Source organism: Ornithodoros turicata, chromosome 5 (genome assembly GCF_037126465.1).
Source record: "Ornithodoros turicata isolate Travis chromosome 5, ASM3712646v1, whole genome shotgun sequence".
NCBI lineage: Eukaryota > Metazoa > Arthropoda > Arachnida > Ixodida > Argasidae > Ornithodoros > Ornithodoros turicata.
The window spans coordinates 75,027,246-75,043,300 of NC_088205.1; the positions used below are offsets into that span (position 1 = coordinate 75,027,246).

A 16,055-nucleotide genomic window follows, 5' to 3' on the forward strand; every position below is an offset into this window, starting at 1 on the left:
GTTTGTTTCTGTATCCAACATGAGATGTGCATTGCAAGTAAGCCCACACTTACACTCACAGATTCGCAGTGTGTGTCACGGACGCCTACCTGAGCCACACTGTTTTTGAGCTTTCACTAGACAGTGGCTCCAGTGTCTTACCTGTAGTCATACTTCATGGCCCACTTCGACTTCGTACGATGCCTAGTTCCAATGGGCTATCCCTTATTACGCAAGTCATTCGCATATCTCGAAAACCCTGACTGAGATGAGCACACACTGAAGAATGGTACACCATGTCTTGTTATCGCCATATCAGTCTAATGCGGTAGCGTCCTGGTAGCGTTACAAGGTCCCCCTCCTTTCTTTTATCCCTTGCTTTTTAAAACAGCAGGATGACTTTCTTTATCACCATCCTTCCTCAGTAATTCAGCTGTATGTATGGACACGTATTCAGAAGAAGAAAACAGGAGAGAGGTGTGGACGGGTCATACGATCCTTCGTGGTGGTACCTTTACACTCTAAATCTTCTAACGGTTTTAGTAACGGATTCGTACCGCCAGAAGCGGGAGTCGAATTACCCTCAAAAGGTACACATGGGTTACACTCCCCGAACCTGACGAACGTCAGCCAGCACAATAGGCCTAACAATGCATTGTACCTACTAAATTCACGGGCAAGATATCTGTACCGCTTGTTTCACAGGCGCACGTATACGAAGCGCCTCACCATCATGCATGGCCAATGCCGCCATTGGCAGCCGAACCACATCTCTCCCGTTGATGCAAAAACTTCGCGTGATTTCGGACGTCAAATTATTATTCCTCTCACAGGCTGGAGCGCTGTGTCAGCGTTATATTGCCGTTCTTGCTTGAAGCCGCCGTTCTCGTAACCTGTGTGACATCGCCAACTGCCAGCAGATTGATCAGCCTCTTTGAAATGTCATGTCAAAGCGTGAAGACGTCGGCCTCGCGTCTGAGACAATGCACCCTTCGCCTTAAGGATTCTAGTCATTTGTGGCTCCAAGGTCTGCACTCCCCACCTAACTTTCTCACCTTCTCGCCACAACGCTGTCATTCGTGGAAATAACAGATCTGCGTTGTCACTGACAGCTCCCATTGTTCGTATTTCCAAAAAAGAAATCTGTGTTTGTGCTAAAACTTGGCGTAAATATCATTTGGTCTTGAGGCAGCTGCAGAGGGTAGACCTGCAACGTAATACGTACGTTCACATTAATGACCCAATGGTGCAAACACGCTTAACAGTGCACATACCGGAGTCATGGGTCCGGGCTGCATGGTGTTCATTGCTGTCTGCAGCTGTCCAGTAGTAGTCCTCTGCAGAGTAGGCTGCGGCTGCTGGTGCATCGGCTGTTGTTGCTGTAACTGCTGCTGGTGAAACTGCTGCTGCATCTGTTGTTGATGCATCTGCTGTTGGTGCATTTGTTGCTGCATTTGTTGCTGGTGTATCGTCTGCTGTTGGGTCTGTGGCGTAGACAAGAGGTACGGCGAAGTCTGCTCCGGCAAGCCATGGGGCACGTCCGCTGCCAGCCTGGTGACTGTAGACGTCGGCACAGAGAAGGTGTACAGCGGTGCAGGTGTTGCCTGGTAGAGATGATGTGATTCTGTTCGTTACCTTTAGTCGTACTTGATCAATATTATTACTTCAATAGCAGCTATCCCCGTCGTTGCATGCCCCGAGCGCACGATACTTCTTGGCAGAAGCACCACAAAAACAGCTACATAACGAGTGCGATTGTCCTTATTTAACCACTTTACAAATTTGAGTACCTTTACTAATACCTTCCCGCACAACCTTAGGCACAGACAAAACGTCGTTGTATTCCAGTAGTACCGCCAAGAATAATCACCGCCCAACAGAAGAACAGCCTCTGTTCGGAATAGCGACGGCTCTCGACTTGAGTCTTGCGCTGCAATCCACCTTCACCGTATCAAAGGACCTTCGACGATACGTCGACATAGTTTCACATCGGCAATAGTACTTCACGGAGTCCAACCATAAATAGTTCTACAGAACACACAATTATCAATAGTAGTGAAGGACTTTGGTACTGCTCAAGGTAACAGGTAGCATATTATATTGGTATCTATTCCCTGAGTTAGTGGCACTTACTTGTAACACGAACTACTGGCGAGAAGGAACCGACGTTCTGTTCCACTTTTCCAGTTGTATTAGCAAAGATCAGAACGCTGCACTGCAATGCCCGCAATGTCCACGTGGCACGATTTGGAATCTATGGCTAAACAAACCTACAGCAGCAAGAGCGCCATTGAAAGCGAAATGTTGGTATGTAAAGCTTTACAGCGCAAGCTTGACGTTTCCCGGCCTGTGCTACAATTAGCGCGTCTGCAATGTCTTCGGCGTAACAACATCATTGACAATAATAGTCGGTACGGCTTCTAATACAGCTCCCCAGTTACAGGACGCACCGTCACAGCAGCAAGCGTAGGAGTGATGAATTGGACGAGCATGAGTTGCTCCGACACTCTCTTGAGTTCTTCCTGCTGCTTGAGGATCTGCTGTTGGAGCAGCTGGTGCCTTCTGCGCAGGTACTCCTGGTAGTGGCCAGGTTCCGACAGGCCCATATTGGTCGACATCACGGGAGACGGCTGCGAGGTCTGTAGCATCTGAAAAAGCAACGAGTAAAACAACGGAGATACAGGGGAATATGTGCAATGGACGCATCGTACCCTCCTTAGAAGGAAGTTGTGCTGCCGTTTACAGTATATCCCTCAAAACTAGCTATATTTGACCGCTCTGTACCCACTAAAGGTGCTCTAGGAGGATAATTATGCTCACGTCGTTTCTTCGCCAATACCGTATGCACAAAGACTGATTGTAACATATTATCGCTGCAGGAACACCAGATGCACAGGGCAGCTGCACAGGGCAGCTGCAACAACAGTAAAAAAGCTCAAGCTTCGGTTGGGATGGGATGGATTGAATTGGATTGGATTGGGAACATAAAAATAGTGAAAAAGGCCACGCCTTTCCCTTCCATATTCGAAGTGATCGTGGTTCATGACACAATAGGCGTAGCCTATCACAAGACGATCGGTGTCTGTGTTATCTGGTTGTATGGAAGTCATGTATGGAGGTCATGGAAGTCAGTGTGCTCCTCTTTCCGCTAAGACGACTTCCTAGGAACTCTGCAAACGGTACTTTATTTACAGTGTTTCGGTAGAATAACTCCAGAGCACCTTTAGCCCCAATCCGTCCACCCAAGAAGCATGATGAGAACATCCTCTCACTTGCCTGCACCGCACCGGGACCACCGTGGACCATGGAGCTACCGGGATTGAAGGTTGCAGCAACGGGTTGCAGTGCTGTCAAGGTTAGCAGAGGAGTATGGCAGGGGGCTGCTGAATAAGGCACGGGAGGCTCTGACACGGTCACGTCTGGCGGGGGAGTAGCCTCTGGCACCGGTTCTCGGGCAGTCTGCTGCGTAGGAGGTGGCTGCGAAGGCTCAAGGAAAGGTGACACAGACGCTGAGGGCGCCCTCTGAGCCGAGGAAGGCGATTCTTTGGAGACGCAAGAGTTCTCCGGGAAGGGAAGGGACAGGCGATTGGATGATACGTTGACGCGCTCCTCTTGTGCCTTGCGCTTGGCGAGGGCTGCCGAAGTGCTCGGCGCTTTACGGAAAGAAAAAGAACGTATCATTATAAGTAGTTTCCTTTTTCCAGTTGAATTCACTTGAGCAACAATGTTGTCACACTTGTCCGCTGTGTTTGAAGCTCACTCGGGATACTCTAGGGCTGACTCGAAGGTGGTCCAGCTAGTGCGTCGGTGGGTGTCGGGTACGGCAGTGGGACGCTCTGCAGTATGTGCGCTTCAAGGATCAATGACAGGGACACCCTACTCTAGGAGACATTTCAATGTATTTCATTCCACATTTCAACGTCTCGTCCGTCACGAGCACTTTTGTAATAACCCGCCTATGCCGCTCCAGCCTTTTGTTTACCCTTTGAGTCTGAACCCAACAACTCTAACTGTCCCTGTCTTCAACCTTCCGTTCAGCGACTCATCATAGCTGTGCTCTGCTAGGTGTGTGATGTTGCGTGCAGATTACCTAAGCTTGCTGACTTCTCAGACAGGTTAGGCGACATGCTTTCGTCCCTGGAACTGACGGAAGGCGCAGAAGACACTCTGGAACTATGATGCGAGACATGTGTGCCGGGAAGCTGAGATGAAGAAGGCGTCATGGCTTCTGCTTTTACGCCGCTCCAGTCTTCGTCGTAGCTGAAAGACATTCGTTCCTTCATGACAATGTTACGGCACCACGTGCCGTCTGTCCATAAACACCAATAGGTGCACATCGAGCTAGTCAATCATCCATCATCCACGTCCATCACCCATGATTGCATCATCATCGATCGGGACTCGTGTAGAGGAAGACCATTCGGGTCACCAAATGTAGACGATGTGGTGTTCCCCTACATCAGTCCTACATTCAGTCCTGACCGGCGATGATGAAATGTTCCAGCGAGCAGATGTTCGTGGCCTCACGCTAGGACGGTGTCGGTAAAACTGACCAGCCAGCTCGGTAGCGCATGGCGGCAGAGTCCACGGCGTAGCCAGAAGGGGGGAGGGGGTGGGGGTTTCTGGGTGTTGGAACCCCTCTCGAAATGATACCTTTAGCAGTGCTTTTGGGAGAGAGAAACGATGGGAAATCCTCCTCTTCCATGTAAAGTTTCCAGAGAACACCCCCCGAAATATCTTTCTGGCTCCGCCGCTGTCAGGATCACATCGTCGTCGTGCACGGGCCGCTACACCTAAAACACCCCCCCCCCCTTTTTTCACATGGTATACGCTGTACTTAGCTACCTTCCACAGCATGTTCCTGGTCACGGTATAAGGGTCCCCGAATTTGCGTGCAAGACAAATCCTGTCGTGCAAAGTTGAGGTCTCCGACTTAAGTGTTGACATGAGATCTGAGTCTGTCGCGTTCTATAGAAGAGCACCGGCCACAAACTTCTAGTGTATGCTCCGCGTACATGCACACGACACCTCACGTGTGATCCCTTAGATCCATGATCTACATGTCGGGCTTCATTGATGTGCAGTATGCGCACAACCTACCTGAGAAACTCTGTAGGTGTCCTATGTCCTTGCGTCAACCCCCTCCGCTCGTCGCACCGCAACTCCTAGCGGTACCGCGAGCGCACGGGACCATCAGCACCGCGTTTTCGTGACATCATCGACACAATTCTCTCTCTCGACACAATCGACACAGTCTCTAATGCTGCTTTTCGACGTGTCTACTGTCACTAACAGACGTAAACCGGTGACAGTCGACAGTTCCTGACGGTTCCAACGGTCACCCCAGCGTCGCATACGGTGACAACCCGCGTACTACATTTGGGCTGGTGCTAGCAAGGATGTGTATTTCTTGTTCCACGCTTCATTTTGTCACGACTTTTTCCAATTTTATGTTGATGAACGCGGTGTGAGAGACACAAGGGTTATATCAGTTTAGAACATCGACACTGCAAGAACCACATGGGTCATCTGGAATGTCAACCGAAACGATCCTATTCTTGAAAAGCATAAGTATACAGAGTATGTGAAGATATAATCCAGCGGCATTTGCACACGTAACTGTTTGTCTACCTACCTGACGAACTTCCGCTGGCGCACGATGGCGCTTCTATGCGTGCGAGAGCCACAGAAAAACTCGTGGGTGCCATACTCGGCGTAAAAAAAAATTAACAGAGCGACGAAAACGTCGTCTTCCGTGCATTAGACTAGGGCAACATGGCGGTCCCAGGAGAGTTTTGTACAGCTACCGGTAGGGGCACTATCGGTCCGCAAATGATAGCAGAAACGAGCTGCCTTGTGGAACTCCGTTTCGGTGTCTGGACCGATAGCGGCCCTAGTGGTAGCTGAGACAACTCTCCTGAGACCGCCATGTTGCCCTAGTCTAATGTATGGAATACGACGTTTTCGTCGCTCTGTTTCTTTTTTACGCTGAGTATGCCTTCCACGATTTTTCTGTAGCTTTCGCAAGCAATAAATGCGCCATCGCGCGCCATGAAAAGTTCGTCAGGCAAATAGACAACGAGCTACGTGTTCAAACTCCACCAGAGTTTATCTGCACACACTCTCCATATTGAAAGCACCGGAAGCACAAGCATTAACACCGTACCTGATGACGGTATGAGTGCAGACCACGAACTCCGGCTTCGAGCTCCACTGATGATAAGTAATGTAGTATCGGGTCTGCAGCCAGATCCACTGTTGACCCTTGGTCAGAAAACGATACTGACACGAAGTTCCTTCTCCCGTTTGCATCACTACAAACAATACCATTCAAAACTATAGCCAGGTGAAGCACATCACTGTCGCACTTTGTCAAATTATGTGCACACATACATGCTTCTTGTCCTGCCGCTACTTTCTCCAAGTCATCGACGTGGTAGTAGTCGTAACCTGACGTTCCGAGTAGTTCGAATGGAAGATAGCCAATGATGGGAGGAGCCCTGTGGAGACATACATAATTATGCGCAACAATTTTTATCTGTCACAGTGTTGGCAATGAAGTACTGAAAGTTGCATAACACGTTTGTACACTCTTAGAAATGAACTTCACCACATAGCACGCTCCTAGCCAACCATCATCCCGAATGACAACGTTCTCGCCCCTGATTTGTTGAAAGCGGGAGGAGGAGCCTATTTTGTGCCATTATGCGCGGCACAAAATAGGCTCCTCCTCCCGTTTTCAACAAATCTAGGGCGAGAACGTTGTCATTCGGGGTGATGATTGGCTAGGTGCGTGCTATGTGGTGAAGTTCATTTCTAAGAGTGTAATACGCGACGCAAGCGTCATTTTAGGGCGTCACTGATCCTACTGTAGATTTGGTGCTGGGTAGTCCGGGAAACAGAGGTGTAAAAATATTGAGACCCTGAAATATCGATAAATATCGAAACCTGAAACGTCGCTGAACGTAGATTAAAGTATCCACGAAAATATAGATATTTTATCGATATAAATCGAGATGTGTCAATATCCGCGAGAAAACACGATCGATAGTCGATTGATATTGATCGATATCCGCGAGAACAACATGCACCATTAACTAACTAACTAACCGATATTTATTGGTACTGGATAAAATATCGATACTTTAAAAACATCGACAACAACAATTTATTGGGAAATTTATCAATAACATCGGTACAAATATCAATCTTGTTCCATCCCTACTGGGACGCAATTCGACAAGACAGACGTGCTCCTGTATTACACGACTATCGAACTGTCCAGCATTGCAGGCGCGCCCGGTCATACTCACAAACACAGCGCCATAGTCATACTATAGTCATATAAGCACCTTTCGGAGATTACAGTTATTCTGCAGACGAAAACATATTTCTCATTACAGTAGGAACGTGCACGCGACATTCGGTAACCTTATCCTTCAACAGATACGTGGATCAGTGTAGGATTATTGACATCTTAGGGCTGCCGAAAGAGAAGACGTGTGTGTTTCAAAGAGACGTCACGGACATGAAGACTCTGTGAAATGTGGATCCTACGATTTAGGACAGAAGGATGGTTCACATATCACTAAAGGTGTATAAGAGGAGGAGGAAATCGGCTTTCAAACGTTCATGAGCCCTCCAACGCGCTAGACGTGTTGTTTCTTTCAGGTTCCTGCGAAATGCCAAATTCGCCTTAGATATTGTCCTGCCACGAAAATGAATGAGACCGCTATATACTGATTATTCGTTTTCGTCATTTACAACTCCCCATAGAGGCTTCACAAATTACGTGGAAGCCTTCGTGTCTGGCACGGAGGACGCTCCGAACATCTATACGTTTATGCAAAAATACATCAGAGGCACAGCTTTGCTGAGTGTCTACCCGGTAAGCAAGCATACCTGTTGTCCAGATAGAGAAACTTCCACTCCATACTATGACGAGAAGTGAATTCGTTCTTGGAGCCATCGCACAGGATGAGTTCGCGTAACAACTGAGGCGTCTGCATACGAACCGTAGCCACGAAGCAAGGTGTCGTTTCAGCGGACCCAACCATAGCCCTTGGAGAACAGACGCTGCTGCAGCTTTGAGAATCGCACTCTGGGTTCGAGAGATTGCCCCCTGGTTGAAAGCAATATGGTCTTTTATGCAACGTTTGCGGGCTACGCATATATAGGTCTAGCTAAGGTCGGTAGCTGTAGGAAGAAACCATTGAAATGTCAGTGAGCGGCTCATTTCCAGAGTGAATGAGCCGCTCACTGACATTTCAATGGTTTCTTCCTACAGCTACGAAAATGAGCGAAAATGAAAATAAAATGAAAAAGGGTGTGTCCACCAACGTGGATGCAGGTGTAAATCTCCACGCTTTACGTGGAAATCCAGCAACGAAGTGCAACACTTATTAGTGAACCGCAATATAAAAAGGTAGAGAAGCAAGGAAGGAAATGGAAGGAAATGAAAGGAAAAAGGGAAGAAAAGGGAAGGAAAGTACATTAAGGCTATTTCATGAACGCGCATGCATTTGCGGGGAGACTGTATGTATCTTTATCTTAAAAATAAAGTTGTTGTTTTATAGCAACTGCCAAAATCATCCAATGAATGAGTGGCAAGTGCTGAAAGTTATGGTGCTCAGATACTGTTCGGGTAGTTTAGCATACTGTTATGCATTTCGCGCCTATTTTTCATAAACATGCGCGGTAATACACAAACCGCGGCAATGAGAAACAAACAAACAACAAAGGCAGGAGAAAATATAAAATGGAAGAGATAGGAAAGGAAGCTTACCGTCCCCTGAAACGGTAAGAAAGGTTCCCTTGATATTTACCGGCTCGTAAGCAGTTGAATCTGATGAGCCTAAACTACCGCGTTTCATGTACACGTCTAAAGATATACAAGCATCTGAAAAAATAACACTGTCACGTAAGATCTTCCTCACAACTCATCATGGAAAGTCGCACACGTCACGTGTTCTATAAGAGTAACTAAACATACCTGTTTTGGGTTTCGAAGGTTCAGGCATGGCTGAACTCAACAAATCGCACACGGCAGCATGATTGTTGGCGTGCACAATGTCGAGGATGAAAGTGTTGTGCAAATCGTGCTGAAACGCACGCACCAATGCTCGAATTAATGCCGGTTACCCTTATAACGACGAAATGAACGGTAAAAAATTAAATCTTACCGGTAAATAACCCAGTAGTGACGCGACGCTTTCGGATGTGTACATAATTTGGCCGTTTAAGGATAAGATTAGGATGAAGCCATCTAGAGACTAGAGATAAATTTTGTAATTAGTCACTACGGAAGATTAACTACGTAGCAGGTTTATATTCAGCGGCGTTCAATAACTTGAAACCTGTATGCTTTGCACACCCATGATGAAGGAGGCCGCTATTTTATCAATGCTTTGTAAGCAGCGATGGGCAGCGTGGTACCTGAGTACTAAGAGTAGTTTGTACAAGCTGTGCATTAAATATATGTATAGTTTATTATAACTCATTGGTGACGTAGCAACCAAATCAAACTACAACGTTCCAGAAAAAAACAAATATATATAAATCTTAGCTCTCTCTTCATTTCCTTTTCTAATTTCATACACACATCCTATTTTTGCTTCGTCAAAGCTTCTAACTTCGTGCCGGAGATCATGTAAGCACGGAGTAGCACAATGGTAAAGTACTATAATATGACAAAAAGTATCGAATCCAAAGTTTAGGTAAATGCTTCGAAGATGAGGTACTGCCCATCACTGGTACCGATCACAAACGGCTGATGCGGAAAACAAGCACTATAGTGAAGAAGACACTAGACATGGTTTTACCTCGAGCATAAGATGCGTAAATTCTTCGTTGGACAAAAAGGGTGGCTTCCAACTGTCTTGAGCGTCCTGTGAATCGGAATCCTCCGATGTTTCTGAGACGGTACAATCAGGTTATAGTTCTAAATATGACTCACAATCTCAAAGTAACATTACACAAGTTCTTCTGACCATAAATACGCACACCATCAATATTCCCACCTCAGTCTTCTCAAAATCAGGCACCACAACCATTTCCAGTTTTTCTTTTATTGTTTTTTTTTATCGCCTTGCACTCTTAGAAAAAAGGTGGAGCAGTTACACCTTTTAGGAGGTATACAGTTGTCGCATATGTTGTGCCTAAAAGGTTGCAAAGTTCTACCTGCTGCCTCCGAATGATAGATAGGGTTACCGCTTCTGATTCGGTGAGCGAGGGGGGCGTACGCCTTTTTGTAGCAATTTCGATATATGATAATTGCTTTTACCACTCTTTTACACTCTTTATCAGGCGCTATGTTGACCTAGGTGGTAACTACACTCTTAAAAATGAACTTCACCACATAGCACGCTCCTAGCCAACCATCACCCCGAATGACAACGTTCTCGCCTTAGATTTGTTGAAAACGGGAGGAGGAGCATATTTTGTGCCGTGCATAATGGCACAAAATAGGCTCTTCCTCTCGTTTTCAGCAAATCAGGGGCGAGAACGCTGTCATTCGGGATGATGGTTGGCTAGGAGCGTGCTATGTGGTGAAGTTCATTTCTAAGAGTGTACAGAAGTTACCACCTTTTCACACCCTTTTTTCTTAGAGTGTGGGGTAGTGGGCCGCATCTCATGTGGCGAATTTCCCCATTCATGATCATCAATTCATCTGTTGCTGTTGTTTTTATCGTTTCACTTTGTGATTTATTTACATGTTACAAAAATGCGAATGAAAGGATTATGAAGGACAACGATACGACAATATTTTTGGGCAATCGTCTTTCAACAGAAGATGGACAGACAACACACTAACGCACTACACTGTTGTAACGCTATTGGGTGGATGACGTGACGTCATCCACCACTACAGATGACGTCACAGAATATAGCAAGCCGGGAGAAGCAGATTTCTGACCCGCGAGATTGGAAGCTCTCTTTTATGCACCACGCAGAATTGGGCGCTGCGAGCGTACTTCTTGCGCGATTATAGAGTTTTTGTTTTTTTTTATACTTAACAGAATTTTTATTTAAAAAAAGCTATTAGAGCAGCATTGATGTCGTTTTTGCTGTTGAGTTATACGGCCAGACGGACATCCTCTCGAAGGAAGTATGTATCTATAAGATGAATAATTACCAAGAATTCGTTATACATATAGGGGATTTCGAGCAAAAGCGAGATAGCAGAATGAGAGAGTATCCTAGTTGAGAGCCATTCCACGTTTAAAAAATCATGAAACACACATATGCGCTAAGATAACCATCCCCGAATATTGATACGCAAATGAGCCGTAACCGAAACCGCGGCAAACGGGAACGCAGGGAGTCCAGCTCTCATTTCACGTCAGAGAGACACGTGATTTGGAGCGCTGAAGATGACTGGAGTAGGAGCCGATCTGCGTGCCAGATCAACCAGCCTCCGTCGGCGAACGTCATGCGCTCTGTTTTGGTTTCGGCTCATTTGCACATCAAAATTTGGGGATGGATATCTTAACGCACGCGCCTGTTTCGTGATTTTCTAAATGGGGAATGGCTTTCAACTGGGATATTCTTCCATTCTGCTATATCGCTTTTGCCCCAATTCCCCTGATTAAAGAGTTAATTAACGAATTTTAGGTAATTATTCATCTTGATAGTTGCATACTTTTTTCGAGAGGATGCCCGCCTGGCCGTTGAGCTCAAATGCAAAAAACGATTATGATGATGATGATGATGATGATAGTAGGAGAAAAAACGACATCTATGCTGCTCTCATAGCTTTTCTATAAAAATTATGTAAATGATGTAAAAAAAATACACCATGTATATCCGAGGGCGTGTACTCTTAATCTCTTCTCCTTCTCCTCCTCCATTTCTCCTTCTCCTCCTTCCACGCTCCTTTAAAGGTGCCTAACAGGGTTCGTTGATTGATTGATTGATTGATTGGGTTTTTTTTTTTTTTTGCGCAAAAGCGACGGAGGCCATAGAGCGCCAAAAACAGAACAAGGTTCGTGCTCTCACCATTATGATGCCTGAGGAAAGCGATGGTGGACCGAAGCACCGAGGATTTGTCCATTTTCCGTGATGTGGTGGACACCATGGAACAGAGCTCGTTGATGAGGACATTGAATTGATCACGGCGCTTCTTCTCGCTAAGGTTTCTCGACTTTCTACAAGAGAAACGACACAATGAGACAGTATACTACAAGGTAGGCTTTCTTTTCTCCCAAATCAATTCAATGGACCTTTTTTCACACTCGCATTGCATCCTAGCGGCTGTCCAGCGAAACACGCTCGGCGCGCGCCAGAACCCAGCGCCATCTATTGAGTATGTAGGGAACCATCTTCGGCGCCGTCAGGGTCATAGAGCATGCGCAGAAGCGTTGTGAAAAAGGTCCATTACGAGATAGACTAGTTAGTATCACTGTATCACAGTAAATTAACCTTACGGGACGCTGTGCAAACAACTGCGATGTCCTATGTCAGGATGTGATGAACTAATTAAACACAGCTCGAGCTCTTCGAGAAAGGATGTTGAAAGGTTGTGAATATCGATGCCCGTATTCTTAAACGATCCTCCACTCGATACTTCGTGACTACTCCATTTGAGCGAGGGAAAGAAGTGTTCGAGCCATTGGGCTAAAAGGAAACAGCACGAAGGAGGTTTCGTTTTAAGGTTGATTTCTGAAGAACAAAACCGTCTTGAGGACCAGCTGGAGTGGAAAGGCGAGTCGAGGGCCGTTCAAGAATACGACCCTGAGTCGAGGGAAGGGCGCGTAGGGAGTGAGGTAGTTCTCGAAGTACACGTGCGCATCACACGAATGCAATATATCGTTCCCAAACGTAAAACTCTGAGATAATACGCTGTCCCATCATCATACGCTGTACCCTTTGCGTACGTAAGGGATAGCGTGGTGGTTCTGGGCGCACTGCGCGAAGTGTTTGTTTTGCGCGTGCGCAGGACCACCAACGCTATCCCTTTCGGACGCAAAGGCGACAGCGTACGACGCACTAAAGCTCTCTAGTAGTGAGTTTTAGCTCATCGCACGCTGTCCCCTTTGCGTACGTAAGGGATAGCGTGGTGGTTCTGGGCGCACAGTTCGAAGTATTTGTTTTGCGCGTGCGCAGGACCACCGACGCTATCCCTTATGGGCGCAAAGGCTATAGCATACGTAAACGATAGCGTTGATGGTTCTGCGCACGCCCATAACTGAAAGAGGGCGTCGCGCAGTGCGCAGAACCATCACGCTATCTCTTACGTGCGCAGACGCGGTAGCGTACGATGCGCTAAAGCTCACTATTACTTAACACGTCACTATCCTTACCGCTTTGTCTCATCTTTCTCGTCGGCGTCACTTTCTTCTGCCACACTGCAAGGATGAAGGAAGTAAAGTCACGGTGGAACAGTGACAACAACGAATACATGATGATGATGATGATGAATAGGAAAGGTAAATATCGAAGCGTTAGTTCGGTAGGTGTCGGCCACTACACAACTCGCAGTGCGTGGGTAAATGGTAGACCAAAGCACACACAAACGGTGAAAACAAGACCTCCGAAGAACATACAGATCCAGAAAAACGAGAAATTTGAGAGCAAAGTCAGCCGCTGTATTCTCACTTAGCCCTGAGGGACCCCTGCGCTTCCAGGGACCCTTTCAGTAGCTTTGGCAGCGCTTTCTGCACGCGCAGCGAGCGCGTGCCCCATATTGCCAAAGATACTGAAAGGGTCCCTCGAAACATAAGAATCCCTCAGGGCTGAGTGAGAATACGGTGGCTCTGCATTCTCACTTAGACCTGAGGGACCCCTGCGCTTCCAGGGACACTTTCAGTACCTTGGCTGCGCACGCGCAGCCAACGTCCTGCACGTCCTGCACGCGCAGCGAGCGCGTGCCCAATGCGTCGCAAAAGCTACTGAAAGGGTCCCTCGAAGCACAGGGATCCCTCAAGGCTGAGTGCGAATACGGCGGAGGATCCGCCAATATTTCGATCAAACAACAACAACAACAATAACAACAACAACAATTATATTATGTTGAACACAGGCGGTTCCCCTACTACGCGAACAAGGTAGGAGAAGCAGCAGAAGTAGAGGAATGGCAAAGGGCATAAGATATATTATCCGGTACTAGAAATGCGATCCCAGTGTAAACCGAAAGAAAGAAAACAAGGTGAATATCAGAATAAACGGTCGAAAGCAGATAGATTGGGAGATTGTTGAGCCCAACTGTTAGATGCTTCTTTCGTGCATGAGATACTAATTTGACGGGTAGATTTCTTCTCTTCGAGCAGATGCACGTGCTGCCACATTTCTTTATAACTTGAACCACCACCACCATCACTTCGATTGTGTCACATCTCTCACAACGATAAACAATGTTGTCCATTCGAAGAGCCCGCAAGTGCTAGTCAGTGTTACCAAGCAGTGGGAGTTATGACGTACGTAGGTGTGTTTGCAGGACGATGTAAGAACAATTAGCTGGCGCATAGTGCATTCATATAGACACATTTCAATAAAAAGTACTTACAACACATCACTCAGTACCGCGATAATACCGTCACTTATCTGTTCTATATATATACTTTTCGCCAAATCGAATACGGCATTCGTAAGGAGACTGTTCTGCAGCAACACACTCGGTTTTGTCCAATTCGCCATTCGCCTGCTGAAATTTTCTTAGGCATGATTGGACAGGTAAACATTACTTTCTTGATTGACAAATCAGTACCGTATTTCTAGGCCTAAAACGGGCGCGTTATATGTAAAAAGAGTCCCGAAGAGAGGCGTACCGCTATACTACGGGCATTTTTTCAGATTCTGCCGCTTTTCGGAGGTGCTCGTTATGCACCGGAAAACACGGTAGCTGGAGATGTGGTATATGGAGAACGAAAATCATAATTGAGCAGGGAATGAACGCAGCAAAACATTCAGTGCATTCAAAGCTATCTCTCAATGCACTGAATCTTTCGCCGCATTCATAGATATCTCTGGATAGAAAACAAATAGATATAATAGCGATAACTTTCGATAACAGATATCGAAGATAATAGATATCGCTAAATGATATGGGGAAATTTAATTAATATTATGCGCACACATACACCCTAAAAACAGAACTTCACCGCATCGCACGCTGTGCTCCAACCATTGCCAAGAATGATAGGGTTATCGCTTCTGATTCGAAGAGAGAGAGAGAGAGAGAGAGGGGGGGGGGGGGCGTACGCCTTTTTGTGGCAATTATCATATATCCAAATTTCCCCAAAAAGTCGTACGCCCACCTCTCTCTTCGAATCACAAGCGATAACCATATCATTCGCGGCAATGGTTGGCGCACAGCGTGCTATGCGGTGAAGTTCTGTTTTTACAGTGTACACAGAGATCAAAGCCTAACCCACCTGACCACAAAGCGACCAAAAACCAAAGAACAAACAAAGGCGCTACTTACTCCATTTTCCTTCTACTCGATCCGCCCTGCTGGCCACCCTGCGCTTGTTGCTCTGAAGCTCTCTTCATCCTGAGAACATCCCGCCGGTCTCGCCACCCCCATCTAAACTACTGGCGACACTAAGACATCCAGCAGTTGGGCGCAAACAAGCACTGTAGAACCCAACCCGACGCCCTTTTCTCATAATAATCCTGTCATTCAATTTACCCCCATTACGTAAGCACTACGGGGGCTGTTATTATGAAACAACCTCCTTTTTCCTTCCTCGTGGTCCGACTGTGTTTCTGCATTGACACGCGCAATTTTCGTCAGGCGTTACCGTAACGCAAGGTATACGAGATGCATTCAGGATACATGCTGTGCTCACCGGGGAAGTGTTAGGACAGATCTTGAAGAGGGCAGGCAGGGTGGTTGAGCCTAATTTTAGACTGTAATGATGATACTGCGTGTGTGCCGCAACGATGACTAGACGAGTCTTACTCTGTGAAGAATTATGCCGTTTATTTATTTATTTATTTATTTATTTATTTAACCAAATAAACACTACCCAGCACATTGTGTTCGATGACGAATAGTAGGTGTTAGTAGCGATGTATACACCTTAGGAACTATCCAACGCTGACGATGTTTAATGACGTTAGCAGTTTTCTTCTTC

At 46.5% G+C, this 16,055-nt stretch overlaps 1 protein-coding gene across 1 annotated transcript; it reads right to left on the bottom strand.

Moving 5' to 3' along the window:
- Positions 1–490: 490 nt before the first annotated feature.
- LOC135395937 (neuronal PAS domain-containing protein 2-like) lies at positions 491–15,468 on the bottom strand. The gene is made up of 15 exons (XM_064627022.1): positions 15,401–15,468; positions 13,281–13,325; positions 11,977–12,125; positions 9,801–9,892; positions 9,162–9,251; positions 8,972–9,080; positions 8,765–8,878; positions 7,882–8,101; positions 6,373–6,479; positions 6,146–6,293; positions 4,070–4,239; positions 3,256–3,632; positions 2,430–2,627; positions 1,254–1,583; positions 491–1,186 (listed from the first exon to the last, which is right to left on the bottom strand). The coding sequence occupies exons 1-15, from the start codon at positions 15,466–15,468 to the stop codon at positions 1,082–1,084; spliced, it is 2,322 nt and encodes a 773-aa protein (XP_064483092.1). The 3' UTR covers positions 491–1,081.
- Positions 15,469–16,055: the final 587 nt, after the last annotated feature.